This window comes from Eupeodes corollae, chromosome 3 (assembly GCF_945859685.1).
Source record: "Eupeodes corollae chromosome 3, idEupCoro1.1, whole genome shotgun sequence".
In the NCBI taxonomy this organism is placed as follows: Eukaryota; Metazoa; Arthropoda; class Insecta; order Diptera; family Syrphidae; genus Eupeodes; species Eupeodes corollae.
This window is the reverse complement of record NC_079149.1, coordinates 72,238,970-72,266,441: the sequence shown is the minus strand read 5'-3', so window position 1 is coordinate 72,266,441 and position 27,472 is coordinate 72,238,970. Positions and strand designations below refer to the sequence as shown.

Genomic DNA, 27,472 nt, shown 5'->3' with positions numbered 1-27,472 from the left:
TTTCAGTTGCAGAAAATTAACGCCACTCTTAAAAAAACTTGACTTAATTTTCACCACAAAAATGATGTATTTTAACTATGATTAGAACAGTTTTAATAGAATAAATTCATTATCTTAAAACTTTAATATGGAACCGGGATCTGAAAGATATAAATCAAAAATATGTATCTAGATTTAAGAGATTTTTAAGAATATTTGAACAAAACCGGTATTTTAATATACCCTTTACCTTCGAGCGTTGGCTAAAGGTAAGTTTAAATTCAAAGAATAGGATAAATTTAGCTCGTATCGTGGCAAAATTTTCAAAATCGTTCGTGGGAAAGCTAAGATGTTTGAACTTGAATTTAGTAAAAAGAGTATTTCTGTTTTTCGCCTAGATAACTTATTACATCTTGTGAGATACAAAAAGTAGATAAATAATATTGATATCAAATGTAAGGTATTTTTAAATGTTTTAAAACAATAGCTTAAATGGCTTTTCCAGTGCACAGATTTCAAGTATTTGGATTTTAGACCTTTAATACCGTATATATTATGCTGCCTATTTTAGGCAAATATCCTTTTGGTATTAACTTTCAGCAATATATATAAAGATATATAATTTGATTCCACTTTTAAAGGAAATACCTTGTGATAATCACGTCTTGTTTCATGTACACATAAACAGTCAAATAGATCAGGAAGTCATATATTTTGTGCTAAAATTCATGATCTGACTACATCTTCAAACGTATATATGTACATAATCGTAAAATTTCATCCTCAAAAACAAATAATAATTTCTTGGAAGTTTTCACCATTGAATTTTTGTTGCAAATAGAGGAAGAGGAATTTGTTTATTTTTTATAAAAAATGTAAATGCTGACTCGCCAATAATCTTAAAATGGTTACCTAGATTATCAAAGGTTAATTTTCTACGTTACTAAAGGCCGGCCGAAAATGTAAACATGTGAACAATACAACAATTATAACTTTTTTTGTAGGAAGATCCGATCGTGTTATTTTAGTATTATTTGATTCACATTGATTTTTTTTTAAATCATGTTTTATTTAGAATAATAATTATTAACCAGTTTTGCATTTTATAATAAAAAACTATTTTTATCTCTAAATGTAAAAGTGTTTAAAAATACAAAGGGAGACAATTATAATTCTTATAAATATTGCAGAGAATGAAACTATACATACGTCTCCGTAAGATACTTGGTCAAGGTTCGAGTCTCGGTGACGGTAGAAAAGTTTTTCAATTAGTTTGCACGAACCAAAGACTTAGTACCAAAAATAAAGGAACTTGATGATCGGTTGGAACCCGTTAAACATGTGTAACTCCAGTCTTCTGGTGGCACAATCAAGTTGTAAAATTCATGTCCTATTTATAATCTTTGTTTATTACAGGCAATTGTTTTTTAATGAAATTAAATTATGCATCAATTTAAATGACAAATATATGTCATCGCATATAAGGGGTGGCACTACAAAATAAGTTTTAAAAGAACTAAAATCTCAATCTATACACGAAACTAAATCTGGAAATGAACAATCGTATGTTATAATAATGAAAATTAAATCAGTTCAATTTTTGAAAGTTGATGAGAAACAGAAATGTTCTATTTCAACTTCAAATATCTCAGCTTTCCCATGATCGAAAATTTTGCGACCCATATCGAGCTGCACTTTTCTTTAAATACTTTCGGAATTCACGAATGGAGACAGTTTTAAACATTAAGAAAAAGCTAGTAGAGGAAAAACAAAAAGCTGAATGTATTTCAAGAACTACGGAATATTTTTTGCTTTAAACAACTAAAAAAAAAGTTAGAGTATATCAGTTCAATTAGTAACTAATATCTTTTAATTTACATCAATTATATACACATACGATTATTTTTTACTTTTTAAAGTATTTAATAAACTAAATAAAGGAGGTCAGCTTTTAGTTAAAGAACGCAGCACTGCATCGACAAAGCCAAATTTTGACAATAAGTACAAATTTAAAGATTGGGGGTTTGTTGCATTAATAATTATTATAAATTTATATTTAGCATAACAGGAAAACAAGAAGCTTGCTAAATAAAGCATAAAACAAGTAGGTATAAAGGTATTAAAATTTATACTTATTTTCATTTAATCTTAAATATGATATTAATCTTAGTAAAAATGTTTCTAGTTAAAACTAAAAACTATATTTGTATATATAGTGTTCTGTGTATAGTGTTCCTGTGAAAGTGAGTTAATTAAATTACTTATATTTTGTTTGGCATTATTTAAGTGTACTGGAATCAAATGATAATCTTTTATTTATAAATGACAACTTGATCTTACTTAACGAAACGGAAGCAGTCTACAAATTACTATTAAAAATCAACCATGAACTTAATTCAAGGACAAAACACTAAAAAAAAACTCTTATAAAAAACAAAGATGTATGCAAGTCTTATTGATACTTAAACTATTAAGTTGAATTTTATAAAACTGGTAGTTTTCCTCTCATCTCACATAGATATAAACTCTCAAAATGTGTCTTTTAAATCGTTGATAATCCGAGAGCAATGTATAAACCGTTATTTATCGGCAATATACAGCTATCTTTTTTCAAAACTGCTCAATGACAATTGAGCTTTAAGTAGCCCAAATCCTATTCGACTAGCACTAACATCGTTATGTCTTCTTACATGAACAAAAAATATGTATGATGTTTTCCTTTGTTTATTTCTTAACAAAAATATATTCATATTGCAGCTAGCAGAGTTTGTATTGAAACTGTGTTATTAATTGAGTTACTTTTCCGACTACAATTTTTAGCTACTAGTGTTTTCATAATTATCAAGATAGTTTAGGCCATATGCCAACGGGGCTGATATGTTGTTATGGAGTAAGCGCTACGCTTTGTGAAGTAAATAAAATAAGGTATGCAACTAATTATACTAAGTTGCGGAAAGAGAAAATAAATTTAATTTAATTTAATTAGTTAAGTTAGTTTTTCAAAATTTCGAAACGTATAGTGTTAACCTGACGGTAATTCAAACTATTTCCAACGATATGTGAAGCGGTTTAATGAGGCATTGATTTCAATAGCCCGCTTTTGCAATTAATAATTTAACAAACGCATTGAAATTATTTCACACAAAAATGGTGAACATTTTGCACTCATAGTTTTCATAACTAAATTACTTTAGGGTCATTCGTCGTGAAGCGCATTTTCGGCAGGTAACCGTCAAAATATTGGAAACATTTTATCTGTAGTTATAAGTTAATGATAAGTAGAATCGAAAATGGATATTTCGCTGAAAGACAGTGTTACTGTAGCCTGTAGTTTTGATGAAGAGCCAAGTTCAACAATTCCTCGTCGATTTTTAGAATGAGGCATTTAAAAAAGTATATTGAACCGCATTATTCATTAATCCTTGGATATCAGATACAAAAATAACTGAAGTTGGTCGATTAACAGCAAAACTGTAACTCTTTGAAATGCATCGAAATGATTCCGATTCTAATCGTAAGTTTTAACTTGTACGTACAAAGAATTTGTATTAAAAAATCAGTCTGGTCGGGGCAATCCTTTTTTTTTAGTTTTTAAACTATAATCTGGTTGGACGAGGGTCACAATATGTTCTTGTGAAAAAACTTATATAATATGAATTAAACACACAAAAAATTTGCCTATTAACAAGGTTTTCTTAGTCTGAAAAAAAGCAGTATGTTTAGATCTTAGTTTTATTTATGTTCGTTAATAGAACGACTTTTGTTCAAAGCGCGATCGAAAGTAAAATGCTGAGCACAATTAAATCGTGTAAGATGGGAAAATGAATACACGGTTTCTCTGGCAAGGTAGGTATACATTTTATTAGAAATAAAAAGTCCAACAATTGATTTATAAATAAAAAAATTTAATAATCTCAACTTAACAAAAATTTTCGAACAAATACTTAGCTCTCAAAAGACACAAAATGCGCAACTGTATTTCAAAATTAAATCGAATGTGAAAGAAAATTGGCATCCCTACTGATCTGGCTGTAATTTACTAAGCCTAAAAATTCAAACTTCTAGAAATGCTCACTAGTTTGCACTTGGGCTTAATTTTGGACATACTTTCAAGTATATAGAGATTTTTTTAACCGCACATCAAGAATGTGGATGATTTACCGAACTCTGTTTTCCTTCAAGGATATAACATTGAAGGCGCATCCGCTTACAAAATGTGCATGACATAGTCTTCAATCATTTAATAATATCGCTCATATTAAAATATTTCATGCATTTTTCTAAGTTGTATATTTTTTTAATAATAATAATAATAATGTTATTATTCATTATGATTTATAGAAAATCCTTCAGTGCGACAATATGTAACAGGCTATGGAGTGGCTACTTGATACTTGAGTAAAGTCGTACACTAACATGAGGTAGCTATTAATGGATTCAGAGCTAGGCAGAACCAAAGCATACTCAGTGCGTTTCCTTAAAAATTCCGTTGCATATAGAAATCAATTCGCTCATTTTCCCATTTAACGAAATTCGTACTCTCCGTCTCCAGCTATCCATGACAGTCGCGATAGGCTCCGAAGTCGTTGTGCATTCCTTAGATAATTAAAATGTCTTTCAGGTAAAAATGGGCGACAGAGCCGAAAGATTTCTGGTAGTCGATGCATCACATACTTAGGTCCATGCACTTAATAGTAGCTTGTTTCACCATGAAAGAGTCAATGACTAATCCTTGTGTGTTTCCCGTGCATCCCTTCTTCTGTTAATAATATATGCTGTTCAATTGAGTATGTTTATATATTCTACTGTTGATAACTTGATAACTTTTGCTAATACTTTTCAAATTATTGAGAAGCAATTGGACTATGTTTGGTGTCTTTCCTTTTAATATCAGGTATGTGTAATCGACGATGATTAAGAAACTTGGTAATGTAACTTCCCTTTTAAGTATAAGTGTAATAGCTTCAGTAATTAGCCAGTTGTTTTGGAGTTGATCTGGTCGCTGTGCTCTGCATTATTATTCTTATAATAATTATTATTATTACTAGTAGAAGTTTTATTATAATATACGAGTAAATGTTAAATATAGTAATAAGATACAAAATTTCGCTTTATTAGTAACGCTACTAACACAAATTTTGAAATTTGCACATACAAATGCTTCCTTGACAACAGTGAAGTATACAGTAAGACGTACATATAAAAAAGACATGGGTCGGAATACGTCTCGTTGGGAGATAACATTTATGCTAGCTCGAAAATTTTTGTAGTTTTGTCTTGATCTTGAAAAGTTTACATGGTAAACGAAAAATAACTAAAAATAAAAATGCAATTTAACCATTTAATCATCATTTTGTCGAAAAAAATATCCATGCTTCATTGAATAATTTGTGTAAAAATAATTTTCATGTATGTGATTACATTTTACGAAATATATAGTTTTACTGAAATTTGTAAAACTATACTCATGCATCTGTTTTGTCTTTACATATAGTAATTGGTATCAGATCATTTATTTAGAATTTTATCAAGAGCATAGCATTTTTTAATTGGAATAAAATAAATACATTTTAATGAAAAAATATTATGCTTATTTTAGTAAGTTAAATTTAAGGTCTCTTATTCAATATTGAACCTTACTTTAAAACAAGCTTTTAAGATACTTAATATAGTGTATTTTAAACTTAGGAGAAGGTTTAAGAATGTTACTTTTAGGTTAGTATATTAAAAGTCCAGTAAAAGCTAGATTTTTATATTTATAATTGTTAATACACATTCATTATGTGTTTCGATCAAAAATAACAAAAAACGGTAGAAAATTGAAAATACTGAAAAAAAAACATCAAAAGCCAAAACAAGGATTTTAAAATTCAGAGCCAGGGACAGATAAATTCGTTTAATTTAATATTTGTTAATAAGTAAACTGAAACAAAAGAAACGCGCAAACAATAATAAAAGGCGTAGAGTATATTAAACTTAACTCATTGTTTTGTTAATTTTTCTTCTTGCATTTTTTTATTTGTGTTGTATAGTTAATTAAAAAAAATTGAACAAACATCAACTAACAAAACATTATGTAAGGGATTTTATAAAACAAAAATTGTATAGCCATACCGCAGTAGCCCGAGATTGCGCTGCTTTTATTTGTGCCTGCAGGTGCAAAGGGGGGTGGAAGTAGCGGCAAGGATCACGAGCGCATCTACCTTTCACGGCATCCATGCATACCGTGACAGAACCGTCTTCATGTGTGGTTACGCTGTCCTGAGGGTGTGCGAAACGGCATTCTGATTCGGCTCGCTTACAGGCACTACGCATAAATTCGCGACAAACCTAAATAATATATTTAAGTATTTTTTGTTGGGAGTTCTTTTTGTTTTCGTTTTTAACATGTTCAGTACGATTTTGTTTGTCAATCCAATATTTGTTTTAATATATTTTTTGAGTAGCCGCATCTTGCATATATTTTTTAGTATTGTTATGCGTTTCACAAGTATTATAACATAAACGTACTTAATTTCATACTCGATTTTGTGTTAAAATATTTTTTTTTAAATGTCGGAACACATAGAAAATAAAATATTTGTTAATAATGTTGTGTATTGTCTAAACAAAATATTTATAAAAACTTCGGTACGTTCGCATTCGGTGCACAGCATTTAAAAAAAAATAAAAAATAAAATTAAAGGCCAGCTTTTAATAATTACTTATTCATTTAGAGTGTACAAAATATAATTTCCGGCCGCTTAAACTTTTTTAATTTTCCCATTTTAGTCAGCTTGAAAAAAGTATTCTCAATAAATAAGCCAAAATTGCAGCGACTGAAAAAGCTATTAGCGAATGGCGATAATACGTAGAAAAAATTATGTTTTATAATAAAACTCAATACACCTAACTAGTTAAAGATTACAAATTTTAAGTTCTGATCAACCTGGGTAGATTCATTAACAAATTACAAGAATATAGGCATTTCAAGATGCTATAAGTGTATTACAAATTAAAATCTAATTTTATTTTTTTTTAAGAAGTTATGGTAATTTAGTAAGTGGATGCCTAGCACTTCTCTCAGCCTACTTGACTAAATGATACTGTGTTTGAGGCCACTTGAGCTATCAAGTTTTTTATGTATGTGTGTTTTACAATCTCATAGAAAAGTATTATATTCAACGATACACTTTTGTATGAAATTAAAATAAACATAAATGCGAATGCTAAAATTGTTCGAACTGAACCAAACTGACTTTACATTTCGCAATGCTAAGTATATAAAATTTTAGGTCCAATTACGTTTTTTTTTTTGAAAAGTACTTTTAGGTATAGAGTTATATCTTACATGTTTCCAAATTTTAAGCACCTACGTAGATCATCAAATTAAGCCTTTCCTATAAAAGTATTAAATAAACTAGCAATAGTGGGGTCATAATTTGCACTTTTTGATTAACTTTGTTTTATTATTTGTATTCGAAAAAATAAATCATTTATCATATCAATTTCGGTATACCCAAATAGTAGTTTTTGGATACAATACATTTACAACTTAATAAGATGAAAAGGTTTCTTTAAAGTTAACTCTTTTCTTCTAAACGAAAGATACGAGTATACCTGCTTAGATAACATGAAAGGAAACCAATTACATAAATTCACGACTGCTTATGCACTTTTTCGAAGAAAAATATGAAAACTGAACATTAAACATTTCAAAACAAAATTTTCAATGGTGAAGGGTATTTCATTTATTGAATACTAACTCACTCATCTCTGCCATAAGAACTTATAAATTTCTTATGGGCAAGTTATAGCTACGAGTGTCATTGGTTTTCATCATTGGTATTTCTTTAACAGGGCATTTATAGCGATAATTAAAAATTTCTGTAATTGAAAAAAAAAATCCTAATTGAAATCTACTAACCGAAATCTGTCATTGGAATTGTGGAGCGATTCGTTTCACTTTTGAATATAAAAGTATCAGCTGATGATTTTCCGTCCGGAAAAATAAAAATAAATTTTAAGCGAAAAATAACTGCACAATTCAACTTTTAAAGGGAAACACAGTCAAATATCCATTTAAAAAAATGTCCTAATTGATTTCAATGATATACTCGTATTTAATTGACTTTTTAAGGTTTGTAAAAAAAATATATTAACGGAAGATTTCGATGTTATGGGACAATATTTAAAAGTGTATCTATTTTGTTAATAAATTGTCCACAGCAATTGACTTACAATGCTTTGGAATTTGCATACCTAATTGTAAGAATGCTATGCTACAAATATGGATTCCCTTCGTTATAGATTTTCTTACCAAAAGAATTATTTGAATACTGTGCAGACTTACGTTAAAACTACTGTAAATAAGTTCCAATACTTTAAAAGGAAAATAAAGTGAAACGAACACTGACTAGTCCCAGTTTAAATTAGAAAAAAAAAACTTTTTAATTCTTATTTAAACTTTTATTTAAAACTTTACAAAATAGGTTTTGTTTAGCTTTTTAAATTATTGAAAGCATTATCCATTTCGTATATTGTAAGTTCGTTTAAAACTTATCAAACGAGCATAAAATAAAAGCAAAATAAAAAGACGGAAATTAGAATGTGAGACTAGATATTAATTAATTTAAAGTGTTAATCTCGCAGAAAATTGAAAATAAATACAAATAATTTCAGAAATAAAAAACTGAGACAATTTTTTTTACGCCAGCGAATTTGTTATTTTCTTTTGGTTTGAATTAATATCGACATACATTTTACAAACTACATAAAGCCTTATTTAAAAAATAAAACAATATTATTATTTCTGATAGACAATGGAGATAGATTTAATTTTTGAGCAAAGCTAAGTTTATAATGTATATAGGAAATACATACAAACGTTAAACTCTGCATCTATGTATTTTGATATAATATATATATAGTATAGTTAATGACATTGATTTTTTAAATTCTCCATTGAATATGATTTTTGAAAGTAAAATTTATATTGAAAACATTTTTAAGTCTACTTTATGCTTCGAAATTATCTTGTAACGTGCACCTGATTATGGTTTCAAAGAAAAACAAACGCAATTTAAGGTATTTTTACTTCCAAAAATCCAATTGTGTTTCGAAAAACTTTGCGAATTATATCTACAGTAATCATTCATGATTTTGTGTACATAACAGCCACATATTAATGCATTTTTTTATTCAAACACATAATTTTAGCTTTAAATAAAAAATAAGCAAACCAAAACAATTGTACTCACCTCTAATCGATCGGATCGAGGAATTTTTTGCTGTGTAACAGGAACTGCTTGTGATACAACTGGACCTAATTGGGATGCAACTGCTGACGGATCTGGTCCTAATATTGTAGGCACTAGGTGTCCGGGACCAAAGTATGGACTGTACGTGTTTGCTGGAATACCAGTTAAGTAAGGATTTGTTGCCTGGAAGTGTAACAAAAGAAAATAAATTTGTGTTTCATTTTTAAATGCACAAAATTCAGCTTCAATACAAAAAGTATACATATAATAATTTTAATAGAAATGTACAAAAATGCTATCTTCGGATATCCTAAGTGAAACAATTGATATAATTGTTTAAAATCTCTTCCATACACAATCAACATTTACAGGGTGTTTGTTAAAGTATGGCTAATTTGTATTTGCTTCGCGAAATTGTTCTTTATTTCTGGACTAAAATTATAAAAAGAACGGAATATAACGACACATTTTTCGAGTTCATCTTCAAACCTACATTGCTGATTTTTTATAAGATGGATATAAAATGTTTGTTTTGATGTAAAAATAATGTTCATGAAATATCTATTTAATAACGATAATACGAATTAAAAATTGAATAAGTAAACATTTTACCTTTTACAAAATCTAACAGCTTTGTAGCTGTTTTTATTTTCTCAAAAGTTTAAGTGGTTGTTACTTATTAAATACAAGGGAAAAAACGTTAAATCAAAGAGAAAAAAAACCGTTAAATCAATTGAAATAAAATTTAAACATTGTCAATATTTATAAATAAATAAAAACTTTAAACATACAGTCAAATTAGTTTCCATTAAAATCCAAAAAATACCGATTTCATTGTCGCTTTAGATTAACCGTTTCCTTGTTAGTTTTTGAGTTACAATGATTTCGTTTAATTAACAATCCTATCCAATTGTGTATAAAAATATTTGAAAATAGAGGAAATGTGTGCTTTAAAGGAATATGGCAAGAAAGCTGCTATTTTCAAGATTCGTTTGCATTTATTGATCCCTCCCGAGACCTTAGCAAGCCAAGCTCTTACTGAACCATTCAAGGTTTTATTTAATTTTAAAGTTGTAGTCTGAATGATCGCTATTTGAGTAAGTTTTTTTCTAATCAATACATTTATTTAATATAATAAATGTTAGAGTTACACTTAAGCTTTGGATTTTTCGTCGATTGGAATTATAACAGATACGATACAATGATCTTATGTGGATAGAGTAGATAATACATTGATCACATTTTTTAGGATCAATGGTATTTACTCTTATTCCTGCAACGTCAGGAATTATAGTTGGCTCGTTCGTTGTTTAGATAGATAGATAGATAAGTTCTTTATTTTTCAATTTACTTATAGGTACAATATTTCATGATAAAAGATATACAAAGCATGGCTTTATAAGCCGTCTGCCGGGAAAAAAAATTAAATAAACAACCAAAAAAAAGTACAATTTGAGTAAGAAGAGAGAATATTTCACAAAATAAGTTTCATAGTTAAAAAAAAAATGTAAATATAAATATAAATATTAAAGAAAACATTTTTTTTTTAAATTAATATTTTCATAATGTGACTTTTAGTTTAGTCAAAAACAAAGGAAAAAAAGAAAACATTGAACCATATGGAATAATGTTCACCATTAAAGTATATTTTGATATATATATAGTATAAAGAAGCAATATTTATATGTTTAATAAAAATGTGACTTTTAGTTAAGTCAAAAAAAAAAAAAATTAAGGAAAAAAAGAAAAATATTGGTAATGGGCTTTTAGTTTCGCTAAAACATATAATGGTTTGTAAGTGAGAAAAAAAAAAAACAAAAATAGGAAAAGAACTGCATATTTCTCAAGTTTTTTTTTTAATTTAATTCTTCAATTTTAAGGACTTTTAATTTAAAACGAAAAAAAAGGAGAAGATACAACCACATCATCTTGTTACAACTCAAACACTCATTTCGATATTTTCGTGTTTTGGGAAAGAAAATTAGAATAAAAGTAGAGCCTTCGGATTTCCTGTAATATTGGACAAAGTGCTAAAAAATGCAAAACATCTTCGTTTTGACCAAGGTTGCAAAGGGAGCACACAGGGTTTAAGTCTGTTCTATGTGGTCTATAATTCAAATCAAGCATTTCCGTTCTTATCTTGAAGATCAAGCTCATTTCAGAAACTGTAAACTCTTCTCTAAAATAGTTTCTTTCACCAAGTTTCAGATTAAGTTGTCTGTATATATTCCTGGATGTTGATGCAGACTCTCTCGCAACACAAAGCCTATACATCGAGTCATTTATAACAGAGATACATTCATATAGTGCATTTTTTATTGCTTCCACATTGTCCACTGGCAATGATATTGAAAGGTTATGTACTACAGCTAGATCATACCAATTTTTGACTGGACTATATCCACAACTAAAACAAATTTTAAGGAGTATTTTTTGCAAGTTTTGGTCAGATCGCTTCATAACTCTGATCATAAAATCGGCGTTAGCCTTTAAATTTTCAAGAAAATTTAAGGTAAGCCTGACTCTAGGTGGATAGCATAATTAGGAGTGTTAATAGGTAACCTAAAAATTCACTTGAAAAAATACCTCTGTATATTTTCCATTTCTTCCAGCTGTTCGAAACCATATACTTCATTACCATAGCAAAAACAAGTATTCACGGTGGCATTGAAGACTTTGAATTTTGATATTGGATCTACGAGTTTATTTGCGAAGAAATGGGACCACATTGTATTTATTGCAATTTTTGCAGCGGTTGTTTTTTCTTTTATAAAGGTTTGAATGTTAAGATTATATGTCATTGTAAAGCCAAGATACTTAAATTCATTTACGACCTCAATTATCTCACCATCTAAAGTTCAATTCCGCCATTAGCCAGTTGATCTATTTCGAGATCTGAAAACCATTATTTTGTATTTGGTGGTATTTATTCTAAGATCCCATAGATCACAAAACTGTTTCAGCTTGTTTATCTGGAGCTGTAGAGTAAGCGGACTGTCTGATTAAATCACTAGATCGTCACCATAAAACAAGACTTTAAGTGTAATATCCCCGAACTGAACTCCCCCAGGTATACTGTTTTCGACATCGTTCATATACATTGCAAACATGAAAGGGCTTAGAACACATCCTTGAGGGACACCTGCTTCACAACTAAATTCTCTAGATACTTTTCCACCATTCTGAACAGATGCCATCGTGTCTTCGAGAATTTTTTCGTAGACTCTGATAAATTTAGTAGATAGGCTAATTGCTGAGAGCTTATAGAGTAAGGACCTACTATTAATAGTGTCAAAAACCGCATATAAGTTCTGTTTTTTTAACAATAAAACGCCTAGCAGTGGTGCTGAGTACAAAAATTTGATCAATAGCTGAAAGGTTGGCTCAAAAACCAGCTTGAAAGCAATTAATTATGTTATTATCTTCTACCCAGGTCGTAAGTCTAGTATAGTGTATTTGTGTAAACACTTTTCTTAATGAGTTAAGCACAGCAATTCCTCTATAGTTCTCTGGCAAATCACGGTTAATTTTTTTAAAAATGGCTGTAATTCGAGACAGACGAAAATTTGCAGGCACTGTCTCTTCAATGAATATTCTATTAAAAAGTTCTAACAGATATTCCAAAAACTCAGGAGTAGCATGTTTATAAAACTCAATGGTATTTACTCTTATTCCTGCAACGTCAGGAATTATAGTTTGCTCGTTCGTTGTTTAACTCGGCAAAGATTTCACATGAAAAAAAATCTATATTTTGGCCGAAACTCTCATAATTAATAACCCTCAAAATATAATAATTTAAAAAAGGGTAGATTTCATTTCATTTCATGTATGTATGTTTATTTCATATTGGGAAATAATAAATTCAGAATTTTTTCAGGATTCGTAAATCGTTAATTGAGGGTCTGAATTCTTTAGCTAGATTTTTTTAATTTTTATAATTATTGTACTCTTTTGAGGAAATAGCATTATGGGATTTGACGGAAATATGAATGGTATCTACTTATTTACTCAGAGTCCAGTACACCCCTGCTCTACACTCTGATACCTAAAAAATAATTGGACAGACATTTTACATTTTTTTTAAACCAATTTCAGACGTTTTTTCAGAAGTTTATTGCTATCTTTTACTCCAGATTAAGCTGTAGATATATAAATATTCCAGTGAAAAATGCGTGACGAGTTTTTACTTTTTTGTAAGGATTGAAACATTATTAATATTGAAATACATACCACTGTTGGAACTTGTCCAGCCATAACTGGCTGTCCAGGTGCAATTCCCATTTGTTGCATTAGTGCATTTTTCAAGGCAAGATGGTTTCTTCCATTAATTAATAACTGATCTTTGAGATGCTGTGGGGGGTGGAAGTATTTGCATGGCGGTTTATCACGATTGCAGCGACCCTGAAATAAAAAACAAAAATCATATAAATATTAATATCAACATACATATATGTACATATGTATGTATGTATTCAAATTATAACTGTTAATATTTTATTTCTTTTCACTTCATCAAAATTTAATGAATTATATTAATATTTATTTTTTTAACATAGGTACCTAATTCAAGGATAAAGATCTTTAAGTGCGTTTTTCTCGAAATTCATTTTCTAAATTTGGCTAATATTGTAATTCAAAGAACAATTACTGTATGATATACCTGAAATTAGACCTGAGAACTTCAGAACATATTCGACGGTGAAGGATATTTTCGATTGGATCAAATTAGCTATTTGGCATTGAAAATACAACTTCGACTTCAACAGTTTAAAATCCAAAAATCAACAGTTTTGTATATTGAAATATTAAAATTTTATCTATGTAATAGTTACTAGTAATGCATGACTAAGCAGATAGTTCTCCAACATTTGAATGGATTTTGATAGTTCAATGTAGAACAGATTTAAAAGTTCTCTTTAAATGAATTTGCATTGAACGAGCCTATAATTCAAAAAAATTGTTGGAGGTTCTTAAATATGTAACAAATTGTTTTTTCTGCTTCATGAGTAAGTACTCGTCAAATTACAATGACTGTTCAATCTCATTTTACTCATTTACTCTTATTTTATATACAATTCAAAATACTCTTTATCCAATTGCTTTTAATACTATTGTCTAGTACTTTTTTATATATAGAAAAAAAAACTACAGTCCACTAATTTTTTTTGACTCTGTTTAGATCGAACCACGAAGAAAGAAAGACACGAATCTTAACTATCGTTCGGAGTTAAATAAAGAAAAAGTTAAATTAAATTTCGAGTTAGTGTTTTATTTAATCTCTTTTTTTTTGAGACTCAACATTTGGTCCTTAAAGGCGAATTCGTGTTTTATTTAAATACATTTGACAAATTGTGATTGCTTTTAATCGTGAACAATTAAAGCCAAAGATCCAAAGATAAAAATCAATTTTAATATTCGCCGTGAAAATACATATATGTATGTACAGTAGCGAGCAAAAAAAATGCAAACAGTCACACCAAAATCAATTATTATTGCTTTATCTTTCGTAACGGTAAAATTTAGTTTTTCCGTTTCGGATATGTGTACTCATTGTGTAGGCATTCTGTTTATAATAGTAATATGTAATTGGTCTCTCTCTAGTGTTTGCAAATTTACATTTAGTTAGAAAAACATAATTTTACTGAGAGCAAAAAAAATGCAAATGGCAAATATGACTAGGAAGGTAGGTACATAAAATGTATTCTTTGGTTTCAATTAATTAGAATATGCAATTAATAGAAGCAACTATCGATTGGATGCAAAAAAGCAATAATTAACGCTGCTAACAACGGAAGATTGATGCAGGATATCGCTTTGGAGTTTTGTGTAGCAACATCAACAATATCGCGTATTATATCCCGATATCGGGAACAAGGGGACATCAATCGCAAAGTGGGAAGTGGCCGTCCACGCAAAACAACTTCCAGATTAGATCGTGAGATGATAAGGCAGGTTAAAGTTAATCCCTTTAAAACTGCAGTGGAAGTTACTCAGGACATGAATGAACATTTTGATGTTAACGTAGGGGTACACACAGTTAGGCGACGATTAGTGGAGTCAAAACTGTATGCAAGACGACCAGCTAGAAAACCATACATCAGTTCCATCAATAGGAAGAAACGGCTAGATTTTGCAAGGCGCCATATGCATTGGACAAGTGAGCAATGGACAAGAGTTTTATGGAGTGATGAGAGCAAGTTCAACTTGTTCTCGTAAGATGGCATTAGGTACGCGCGAAGGCCCCCAGGACAAAGGTACAGCCCTAGATATCAAGTTCCGACACTTAAACATGGGGGAGGGTCAGTAATGGTGTGGGGTAAGCAATTTTAAATATTTATGAAATCAAATTTGTAGTTGGGCTTTTTCAAAGGCTCATTTTCTCGTCAAGGCGTGGGCCCGATTTGTCAAGTAAGCGGCCGGATGAATGCCCAAATGTATAAGGGCATTTTTGAAGACCATATGCTTCCACATTTGCGGACGAATATGCCTGAAAACAGCTTATTTCAACACGACAACGACCCAAAACACACCAGCCGTTTGGTAAGAAACTTCTTAGAAGAGAAGAGGGTTCATGTTTTGAACTGGCCAGCACAATTTCCCGACCTCAATCCCATAGAGAATTTATGGGATCATGTAGATCGGGAGATAAGAAATCGAAATCATTCAAATTGTACCGAGTTGATGGAACAAATAAGGACTGAATGGGAACAAATACCTGCGAGCTATTTGGTGTCGTTGATTGACTCAATGCCTAAAAGGTTACGCGCCGTTATTGCCAATAAAGGTTTCGCAACAAAATATTAAAATATTTAAGTACAAAATTTCTTCAAATAAGATGAATAAATACGTTATTTTTAAAATTTTCCACGAATTTGCATTTATTTTGCTTGGCTTAAGATCCAAGTTTAGGAACATTTTTTACAATAACTATTTTCATGGAGTAAGATTGGGTAAAATTGAAATCTGTTTAAAGAAAAAAATTAATTTGAACATTTTATGCTAAATTTCAAAGTATTATAATTTAAAATAACTTAGTTCTTGCTAAAGATTGTACCATACTTTTTCGGTTGCATTTTTTTTGCTCGGTACTGTATGTTTAGACGAAAAGTGCTCACAGAACAGACAGTAGATGCAATCCACAAATCTACTTGCATATGTTCAGTGCTTGTTCGCGTCCGTTCCGTAAAAGAATTAACAAAAAGAGACTATCGTGTTCTCTTGGGTTAAGTAACCAGACATATATTTGCAAGAGACTATCGTGTTCTCTATCGGTCAAATAATTCGATATCTTATCCATATATCGCTATCGTCGATTAAAACATTGCGCAAGAGACTATCGTGTTCTCTATCGGCCAAGTTGTGTTACCAAGTAACATTTGTGTTCTCTTTCCGAAAGAGCATTATCTGTTCGACTTTTTCTGTGTAACATTTTACTCGTGACATTTGTCTCCTTCTCTTGATGATCGACCATCAGAAAAGCAAAATATAGTGTTATCGTTGTCCCTTACTCGACTTGTCATTTGTTTTATTTATTTTGTGAACATTTGAGAAAATAAAATGTCTGTAGAAACTCTTTGTGAACTGAAACGTGCGCGAGCTGTAAAGAAAGCCAGCATAACAAGAATCAGTTCCAAAATAAATAAGGAAAAACAGACAGACAACGAACTAGCATGTCGGGTGAAAATGCTGGAAAAATATTTTGAGGAATATCTAAATATCCAAGATTCGATAGACAGTCTAACAACTGAAGGTGATGTGAAGGGCGACGACAACACGGAACAAGACGATTACAGGGAGACTGTTGAGGATTTGTATTGCGAAATCAAATCTAAAATACTTACCCTCACAGAAGAAATGATTCCTAAATCATCAAAACTTCTTCCATATGTTCCATCCACACATCAATTTGACGACCTCCCCAAAACAAAGCCTCCAACATTTTCTGGTGAGTACACTCAATATAATACATTTATACATCAGTTTAATGCGACAATTGATTCGAAGCCCATTCCAACAATAAGAAAGTTCCAGCTGTTGGTAGACGAGTGTTTGATGTGAGAGAAGCAAATTATGTCAAAGCCCTGCAGATTCTCCAAGAGCGCTATGACAACAAGTGTATTGTTTTTCAAACACATATTCGAGAACTCTACAATATTCCGGCTGTGTCAAAGAACTCTGGCGTTCATCTTCGTCGCTTCGTTGACGATGTGGATGGGCATCTGGCTGCCCTGCGATCGCCAGGTTCCGATACTGATATTGTTAATGCCTTGTTGATTTATATCGCCTCAATCAAACTGGATAGTGAAAGTTATACGAAGTGGGAAGAATCGTTTGATTTGAAAACATTGCCATTCTGGACGGCATGTTCTACATTCATCAATAAACGAAGTCAACATATCGACATAAGGGAATCCCAAAGCAAGACAACAACACCGTCATTGAAAGGCAACGAGGTGAAGTATAAGCATCGATCTATCGCAGCTTTGGCAGTTTCCGAACAACGTTGTGTATTCTGCAATGTCACCACACACAAGATATCAAATTGTAGCAAGTTCGCTGAACTTTCAGTGTATCATCGGTTTCGCAATTCCAAGCGTATTGGGTTATGCATAAATTGTCTCAACCATGGACATTCAGTTAAGGATTGCACATCATCAAAATGCAAGGTATGTAAAGAACCTCATCATACATTACTTCACAGCTTTCAGAGTGCACCTCTCGGCTCAAAACCTACAATCGACAATGCCTGTAATGCTGATCCATATGCACCAATAACATCATCTGCTCTACATTCTGGACGTGTACAACATTCCACAAGCAGCTACGTTTTCTTGGCAACTGCTGTCGTTAACGTAAAGGGAGTTAATGGCGAATTTATTCAAACTCGTATTCTCTTGGATTCTGGCTCACAGCTTAATTTGATCTCTGAAGTTTGAAGCTAACGAATTTCCACGGGGAATTAAGTGCAATCGGCAACATTAATATACCAGCTCGCCAAAAGACCTCCGCATCTATAAGCTCGAAGGTTGGCAAGTTTGAATTCAACCTAGACTTTTGGATTTTGTCTTCCATTACATCGCACCAACCCGAAGTATGCATTGAAGTGAGTGATTGGCATATACCATCGGACATTCAACTCGCGGATCCTAACTTTAATTGGCCTCAACGAATCGATATGCTCATCGGAGCTGATGTCTTTTTCGATCTGTTAGCAGATGGCCAAATCAAACTTGGAGAAGAACTGCCGCTTTTGAAGAACACTTTGCTGGGCTGGATTGTTGTCGGAAAATATAAAGCGAAGGTTATATCTAACAAAAACTCAAACCCTTATGCACATTTGAGTACGACCAACTTCAACCCAGCCGCAGATGCTTCACTCAATGAGATGTTGGAAAGATTCCTAGAAATCGAAGACGTCACTTCGAATGCCCCAAATTGGACTGAGGAACAAATTGCTTGTGAGGACGCGTTTGTTAAGAGCATCCAGCAGAGGTCTGATGGTAGATTGGTAGTTCAACTGCCATTCAAAGATGATCCCAACATCTTAGGTGATTCGAAAAGAATAGCTGAGAAACGTTTTTTAAGTCTCGAAAGGCAACTTGAAAAATCTCCTGAGATTAAGAATCAGTATGCATCGTTCATGAAAGAATATGAATCGATGGGACACATGGAAGTTGTCCCAATGGATGAGGTCTCAGATGTTCGATATTACATGCCTCATCATTTCGTGTTGCGCCCTGACAGTTCGTCCACAAAATTAAGGGTTGTCTTCGATGCATCATGTCAAACATCGTCAAACGTTTCATTGAACGAAATTTTGATGGTGGGTACGACTGTACAAAAGGATTTGTTTACCATCTCGCTTCGATTTCGCTCACACAAAATAGCTTTGACTGCAGACATTCCTAAAATGTATAGGCAATTTTTCGTTCGGCCTTCGGATTCCAACTTCCAAGGCATTTTGTGGCGGGAAAATTCGTCTCAACAAATCCGCACTTATCGACTGACAACTGTGACATATGATACCTCGTCCGCACCCTACCATGCCACTCGTTGCTTATTGCATTTAGCCGAAAAACATCAAAACGAGTTATCAGTTGGTGCAGCAGTAGTCAAAAACGATTTCTACATTGACGATCTAATTTCTGGAGCCGACAATCTGGAAGAAGCTGAGAGGATTCGTCTTGAGGTTGAATCAGTTTTGAACAGTGCTGGACTGCAGTTGAAAAAATGGTACTCGAACGAACTTTCAAAGATACGAGTTCCGAGGTACGTGTTTTCACAAGATCTTGTCAGTTGTGAGCTGCAGGGGTTTTCGGACGCATCTCTCAAGGCCTTTGGATGTTGCATTTACGTTCGTGTCGAAGATTGTCTTGGAAGAACATCAGTTCATTTGTTGAGTGCAAAATCCAAAGTGGCACCTGTTTCCACTCAAAGTTTGCCAAGACTTGAACTGTGTGCTGCTCTACTTTTGTCCAAACTTCTTCAGCGTGTTCTTGAATCCTTTGACATAAAGTTTGACCAAATCTTCCTGTGGACAGATTCGGAAATCGTTTTGGACTGGCTTGCAGATCATCCCTCTTCTTGAAATACATTTGTTGCCAATCGGGTGGCCATGATTCAGAAGCTGACAGTAAAGGGAACTTGGAGACATGTCAACACGAAATTTAATACAGCCGACATAGTTTCTCGTGGCTCGCTCGTCGCAGATTTGATGGATTCGTTCTGGTTTACCGGTCCTCATTTCTTATACCACCATCCAAGTCACTGGCCTGCAACAACGAAACGCACGACAAAGAATAGTTTGGAAAGGCGAAAACCAAGTACAGTTTTGTTGGGAGCACTAAATAATCCAGTTTTTGATGGAAGATTCGAAGACATCATCGAAAACCACAAATATGTCAACAACTACAAAAAATTAGTAAAAATCTTTGCTTACTGCCATCGATTTATCGAGAACATCAAACGAGACCTTAAAAGGCAGGAACCTGTGTTGGATGAAATAAGATCTGAGGAATATGACTTTGCTTTGTTGAGAATAATATTCGTCTTTCAGCGGAGTACGTTCAAAGATGACATCGTAAAATTGCAATAAGGTAACATGTGCGTCGGTCCAAAGAGTCGTATCAGGAAGTTGAATACATACATCCAATTCGACTCCTTATTTCCACTTGTTCGTGTGGGTGGACGACTGGAACAATCAGAGCTGCCGTACGATGCTAAACATCCAATTTTGTTGCCGAAATCTCATCCACGACTGGAACAATCAGAGCTGCCGTACGATGATAAACATCCAATTTTGTTGCCGAAATCTCATCCATTTGTTGAATGCTTCATGAACTTCCTTCATTTCAAACATCGCTACGCAGGAGCCCAAGCATTGGTATCGATTGCTCGGCAACAGTTTTGGATCATCGATGCTCGAAGCCTGGGAACGAAAGTGGTACACATACACAATTGCCTGAGATGTTTCCAAATGCGGCCAAAGTTACGAGAGCGAATTATGGGTGATCTTCCCTCGTCACGAGTATGCAGTACCAGGCCATTTCTTGTTTCTGGCGTCGACTTTTGTGGCCCTTTTCCAACGACGGTAAAAACTAGAGGTTGTCGGACCACAAAATCGTACATGGCTGTATTTGTACGCTTTTCTACAAAGGCAGTCCATTTGGAGATTGTTTCTGACTTGACCACAAGTGGATTTATGGCAGCTCTGCGAAGATTCATCACGCGTCGTGGTATTTGTCGTTATCTCTACCGCGACAATGCGACAAATTTAGTGGGAGCCCGGAACGAGCTAGCAGATTTGAAGAAACAGTTCTACAACCAAGTTACTCAATCGTCGATTCTAAGTGCTTGTGCAGAAGACAACATCGAGTTCCACCATATTCCGCCCCGTTCACCCCATTTCGGTGGGTTATGGGAATCGGCTGTCAAGTCAGCGAAGAGCCTTCTAATCAGATCCTGCAACCCATTTTCGCTTACTTTCGAAGAACTGACCACTGTCGCAGCAGAGATTGAAGCCATTTTAAACTCTCGGCCATTGACACCACTTACTTCAGATCCAAGTGACGAGCAAGTTCTGACTCCGGGACACTTTATTATTGGTAGTCCATTGACATCGTTTGAGGAACCCAACATCACCAACATATCTCGTCTTAACAGATGGCAACAATTAACTTCCATTCGGCAACATTTTTGGAAGCGATGGTCCCTCGAGTATGTCTCACAGCTCCAGTACCGTCACAAGTGGAATTCGACATCAGCTGATATTCAACCTGGCACAATGGTTCTTGTTTCCGACGACAACTTGCCTCCGTTAAAATGGTTGCTAGGACGCATTGTTGATACCATCCGAGGCAAAGATGGCCTTGTTCGAGTAATCTCAATCAAAACTAAATCTGGTATTATAACAAGAGCTGTCCACAAGGTGGCACCACTTCCATTCGAATGCAGTACTTAAAGAATCTGTGATCCTTTCAGAGGGGGCGGGATGTTTAATCTCATTTTACTCATTTACTCTTATTTTATATACAATTCAAAATACTCTTTATCCAATTGCTTTTAATACTATTGTCTAGTACTTTTTTATATATACAAAAAAAAAACTACAGTCCACAAATTTTTTTTGACTCTGTTTAGATCGAACCACGAAGAAAGAAAGACACGAATCTTAACTATCGTTCGGAGTTAAATAAAGGAAAAGTTAAATTAAATTTCGAGTTAGTGTTTTATTTAATCTCTTTTTTTTTGAGACTCAACAATGACTATGCCTTGCTAGAAAACTATATTAATTAAAATTAAAATTCAAGGACTAAATTAATTTTGTAAGTACTTATGTTTGACCCCTCCCTGACTGAAGTTGCCCTTGTTCTAACGTGCAGTCATTTAAGAATTGCAAACGTAGTCCAAAATCCTGCAATGCTAGAGATTTTTTATTTAATTCCATACACATAACAAACCTGAAAAAAGAAGTAGGTAACTTTAAAATGTTATTTCGAAGTATATTTTCACCGATTTTAAAATCCAATGCCTACCAAGCTCTAATTCTTGAAATCTACTAGAAATTTACTAGATTTTTTAAAGATCTAAAAAATACCCCTAATTTATATCTACATTACTCATGGAACCTAACTTGCAAAAGTGAAATGTTGGATCTTGAAGCGAGTGCTTAGTATGTCAAGGACAGAACGAAAATGTTCGTAAATGACTCAAATCAAATATTAAGCAACAAAAAATCTTCTACCGTTGAAAAATATTGTTCAATGATCTTTGGATATTATTTTTTTTATATTTTACAAAAAATACACACACTTTTTCCTTAAACCTATATAGTATAAATTAGAAACTAATGACAATTGCATTGAGGCATCCTAATTTTCTTACGTTGTTAACTTTAAAAGCTGAATAGCCACACATGTCTTCATTAAAGGAATTGAATTTAAATTACTTTTTAAAAAAATTACTTGATGACAATTATTAACTTTCAGAACTCAATAAGATGTTTTGTTTTTAATAAAAAACGTAATAAGTTTTTTTGGACAGTTATTTCACGAAAGTTCTACTCTCATGAGTATTTATGTATCCTACTGCTTCACGCAACTATACTTTGGTCGATAACAAAGACAAATAATAAGCAATCACTTTTTACTTTGCTGACCAAGTTTGCCTTGAAGCTATTTTGTATGTATTTAAATTTTTGCAGTTCTATTTATATAGCAAAAACATAACAGAGTGAACGAATTATTAAATTGTATAGATAGATTTTTAAGATGTGAGACAATTGTGGAAGACCGATGGGAGTGGACTCGAATAATTTAATATAATAAATTTACAATATTATATTGTCATAATCCGAATGTTTGTTGAGCTAGAAAACTTTAAATTTCATAATCTAAAAAAAACTTGTCCTCTGCTTATTTCAGACTGAATTTGATACACGTTTTTTAAATCAAATTTCGTGGGGAATAATATTCGTTATTTACGTTGTTGGTTAGTTTTCGAAAGTGGCACAAGCCCTAAAATACTTCTGCAATGCAAAATTACAAATTTTGAGCACCAAATTGCGTGGATAATCTTATATTCAGAATATTCGGATTTAAATGTAGTTATTAATACACAAAGAATAGTATGACAATTATAAGAATACATATACTATATCTACAGAGTTATTCATTGTGCGGTTTTAAAAACAAAAGTAAATTAAACACAAATAAACTATTTTTTGTCAAGACATTTCTTTTTTTATTATAAAGTTTGATCGTTGATATAATGTGTCATCGTTGACATAATGTACATCATTTAAATGACCACCACGCGAATAGTTGCCAGCTTCGATTCTTTTGAGGTAAATTCCGACCACTTTTTGACACATATTGGGTGGCATCTCAGCCATAAATAGACGATTGTTGGTTTTAAGTGCTCAACCCACAAAAAAAGTCCAGCGGGGTCAAATCGCATGATCTTGGTGACCAGTTGATATCACCACGATGAGAAATTACGCTGCCAGAAAATGTCTCTTGCAGTAAAGCCATATTTGCTCGATTTGTGTGGCATGTGGCACCGTGTTGTTCAAACCACATTTTTTACAAGTCGTATTCTTCAATAGCAGGCAAAAAGTCGGTTATCATATGACCATAACGCTCCCAATTGACGGTGACAGTCAGAGAGAAAAAACTAATCGAGAGTCAAATTTCCTCGTCTCCGTCCCTTCGAAACCTCTTACTCTCATTTTTTATAGCGTGTTGAATTCGTATCGTAAATGTTTAGATGTTAAGTTTTTGAAAAGCACTAAAGTGGAAAATGTTGTTTCTATCTTGAGAACGGTTTTCTCTTGCTTTGGATTGCCGAAAGTGTTAGTTTCGGAAAACAGACCTCCTTTTAATTCAGACGAATTTCAAATATTGTGTATTGCTAATTTTATAAAGTACATGAAAAGCCCTCCTTATCATCCCCAATCCAATGTAGCAGTGGAAAGGGCTGTTCAGACTGTGTAAGCAGGTTGAAAAAAATGAAGTCGGATACTGAAAATGAAACCATTCCAATTCAAACTCTTTTAGATACGTTTTTGAAAAAATACCATTCTACACCTTTATCAAATCTACAGAAATCTCCGAATGAAATCATATTCAATTGTAGGCCAAAAACATTAATTGATTACATAATCCCAAATCGCGACAAAAACAATAACTTGGAAAATATCGGGGTAAAGTACAATAAAAGTAAATCCCAAGTACTTCAGAAACCTTCACTTGAGACTTCAAAGCAATTAAATTTTAATTTAAAAAGGGAGATAGTATATTATATAAATCTTAGAACAAATTTGAATGTACATAAATGGATTCCCGCTATCATAGGAGGGAAGGTGGGTAATGTTATGTATCTCATAAACATCGATGGATCGCGTCGTCGTACTGCACATTTCTCGCATTTGAAAAAAGGTTGTTTGAAAACCGTATGTTTTAGCGAATCATAACAAACTACTAATAAGGCAAAATGTCATAAAACGTAAAAGACATGTTTTTGGAAACAATAAGAAAGATTTTGATTTAAGAAGATCTAAAAGATTAAAAAATTATACTGTTAATTATAAACAATACAAAAATGTACATACATACCTATTTATTTATTGTAAACTATAATTTCTCATAACTAATTTTTGAAAATGAAGTTTGTGAATTATTAGACATGAATTGAAAAACTGAATTTTTTTAAATATTGATTTTATAAATTTTATTTGTTAATACAATGTTCACCGAACTGAAGTGTTTCTTGAAATATATTTTTTAATATAATTTGTAAAATTCAATAATTATTATGTTTTACCTGTATTAATCTTATAAAATAAAAACAATTTATATCATATAAACCGTATCTAAGTAAAGTGGAGTGATACGTATGAGTACTGTTTAATACTAATGTCCAATACATTTGTACAAAATTATGCTTCTTAGTCTTAAGTTTATTTGGGAAATAAAGTTAGTCGTTAAATGAGCTTTGCCCGTGTTATACTTAAAATTAAGAAAACTGCCGATGTATTTTCTGTAGCAGAGCGCACTGTCTACAATTGTTTGAAGGAAAATAAAATCAAAGGCCATAACTCACCACTAGAAAAGAAAAGAAAAATATGGTAAAGTCGACGAATTTGATAGGTCTCAGACAAATCGTTTTTAAATTAAAAAGGATACCTCCTGTGGAACGCTTTAAAAACGTGGCTGCTTTCTCACTTCTTTGGGTGTTACAATTAGTAGATTTAATTTAGTTTATTTTTATAAGTTCAGCTTGTGATCTCAATGTTTCTATTCTTCATAAAATCTTATAAACCGTTCGTAACCCTGGCATCATTTTTGAGAGAATTATGCCGATCTAAAATGATCACTACTGCAAGCCTGTAAGAGCTTTTAAATGGAGATAGCTTATTGAATTCCATTACAGTATGGATAAAAGGTAAATATCCTATCTTCCCCGTACTACATATTAAAATTGAATAGAGTATAGTTAGTAAGAATGTTTATTTGTAAGTAAATTTTACATTTTCTAATAAAATAAAAAAAATAAGTAAAATAAAAATAAAGTATTATAGAGGCATAAGTATTAAGTATTAAAGTTTAAATTAGAGTGTCGGTAAATTAGTTTTAAGTTGTAGTTAATTAGTCTAGTTCTATGAATTTTTGTCTAGCCTTAAGTTAAATAAGTTTTAAGTTGTAGTTAATTAGTCTAGTTCTATGAATTTTTGTCTAGACTTAAGATAGTTATAATTTTCAATTAATACAAAAATATTTCTAAAAAAGATAGTGCGTAGGAATGATACGCAAGAGGTCTTGAGTTGGGTCCCTATCTGTGTAAGTCTTTAGGCCCTGGGTGTATTCGGGCTGTTGGTAACTTAATAAAATAATTATCAAACCTGTTAGAGCTTTACTCCAGCCAAACTCATGTCATACATCTATAGAAATATTTGTATTTAATGTCGAACTTTATTACGTAAATGAATACAAAACACTGTAATTTAGAGCAAAACAAGGAGGCTCATAATATGACAGGTGCAAAGTTTTTTTTGTTTCTAAATGAGGAAAAGGCAATTCATCACATTTTAACAAGAATGCATATTTTCGTTTTAGATTTTCAAATTCTCAGGCAATATTCTATGGAAATATTTTCGAAATGCAAACATATTGTAATGTAAATGGTCAATATTAAGAATTGAATACTTCCTTTTTACCGTCTGTTAGAGCCGGACGATGGTGTTTGTTTGTGGCCGGTGTATTCATAAAATTTGGGGAAAAAGGGAGAAAATGGAGGTTTACTAGTTTTCCATTTCAGAATCACAACTTCATCATCGTCCTGTACGTATGGTCCTCATTTTATTCGAACATTGGCCAATAACAAACTCTACCTATGCAAAAGCGGATGTGGTCCGATCTTCTGTACTTTAGTGAGTAGTGACCAGGAAAGTAAAGGATAAAACATTCACTCATACTACATTTGTACCTGTGTATGTACAGTTCTTTGAGTATAAAAGTAGCAAGCGTCGCAATGGAACTTGACGTTCAATTCGAACAACGTTAACGGTAGCATTACTCGTTCTATTCTTTGCAGTTACGATTGGAAAATAATAATATTGAATGCTTGGCTATTCAACAAAAGAACAAAAGAATGCGAATGAAATCGAGGCAACCTACGACGAAAAGGTCGATGATAGTGAGGGCACAGCAGGGCGTCAAGTTGGCGCAGAGTGGGCGAATGCACAATGGTAAGTTATATTCCTATACTGCATTCTTATTGCACATACTCCTGCATAAAAGGTTGGCTTAGTATATATGTATATACAAAGTGCAGATTAAAGTGAGGATGAGTTTTTCAATCAGAAAACGGAAATTAAGATTGGAAAACTGTTCATTTTAGCGAAAGTTTTTCAAAAAATCCCTCAAAAGGCAATTTAAGTTAAAATCGGTGCCTAATTTCGGCATCGCAATATTTCAATATAGTTTTGATTTTTTTTTACGAAAATATTTATTTATGTTACTTTTTTTCTGTTTTTTTTTTTTTTTATTTCTACAATCAATCTTATAAATACAATTGTTTATTGGATTTCGACTGTTATAAATTTGAATAACTAATTGTTGTTTTTGTAACTAATTTTGGAAAATATATGTATGTATGTACCTACATATATATGTAAGTGAAAATAAATCAGTTTTTTAATTATTATTTTTTCTTGTAGGATAGAAAACTTTAATAATTTTGGTATGCATTAATTA

The 27,472-nt window shown here is 32.1% G+C and overlaps 2 protein-coding genes across 32 annotated transcripts in view; one reads left to right on the top strand and one right to left on the bottom strand.

Annotated features, from left to right (window-relative positions):
• The window catches only part of LOC129952611 (protein muscleblind), a 269,585-nt gene that overhangs the window by 47,415 nt on the left and 194,698 nt on the right, over window positions 1-27,472 (bottom strand). For 23 of the 31 annotated variants that reach the window (XR_008782344.1, XM_056065298.1, XM_056065312.1 and 20 more), the window contains 3 exons: window positions 13,449-13,619; window positions 9,219-9,401; window positions 6,094-6,309 (listed from right to left, as the gene is read on the bottom strand). Coding sequence is in view for 27 of the 31 variants with exons in the window: in XM_056065298.1 (XP_055921273.1) it covers window positions 6,094-6,309; window positions 9,219-9,401; window positions 13,449-13,619 (570 nt within the window). In the remaining 4 variants the exon portion in view is untranslated. Of the gene's footprint in view, window positions 1-6,093; window positions 6,310-9,218; window positions 9,402-13,448; window positions 13,620-25,120; window positions 25,322-27,472 lie in introns of those variants that run through there. The other 8 variants (XR_008782345.1, XR_008782346.1, XM_056065315.1 and 5 more) reach the window with 4 other exon arrangements.
• LOC129952613 (uncharacterized) lies at window positions 16,461-19,780 on the top strand. The gene is made up of 2 exons (XM_056065330.1): window positions 16,461-17,163; window positions 17,223-19,780. Exons 1-2 carry the CDS (start codon window positions 16,776-16,778, stop codon window positions 18,152-18,154), a joined length of 1,320 nt encoding a protein of 439 aa, XP_055921305.1. The 5' UTR covers window positions 16,461-16,775; the 3' UTR covers window positions 18,155-19,780.

Bases quoted from the DNA above. Each gene is read 5' to 3' on its own strand.
- LOC129952613 (XM_056065330.1), top strand. From the start codon at position 16,776: ATGTCTGTAGAAACTCTTTGTGAACTGAAACGTGCGCGAGCTGTAAAG. The intron at 17,164-17,222 runs GTGAGTACACTC...ATTGATTCGAAG, and splicing joins AAAGCCTCCAACATTTTCTG to CCCATTCCAACAATAAGAAA.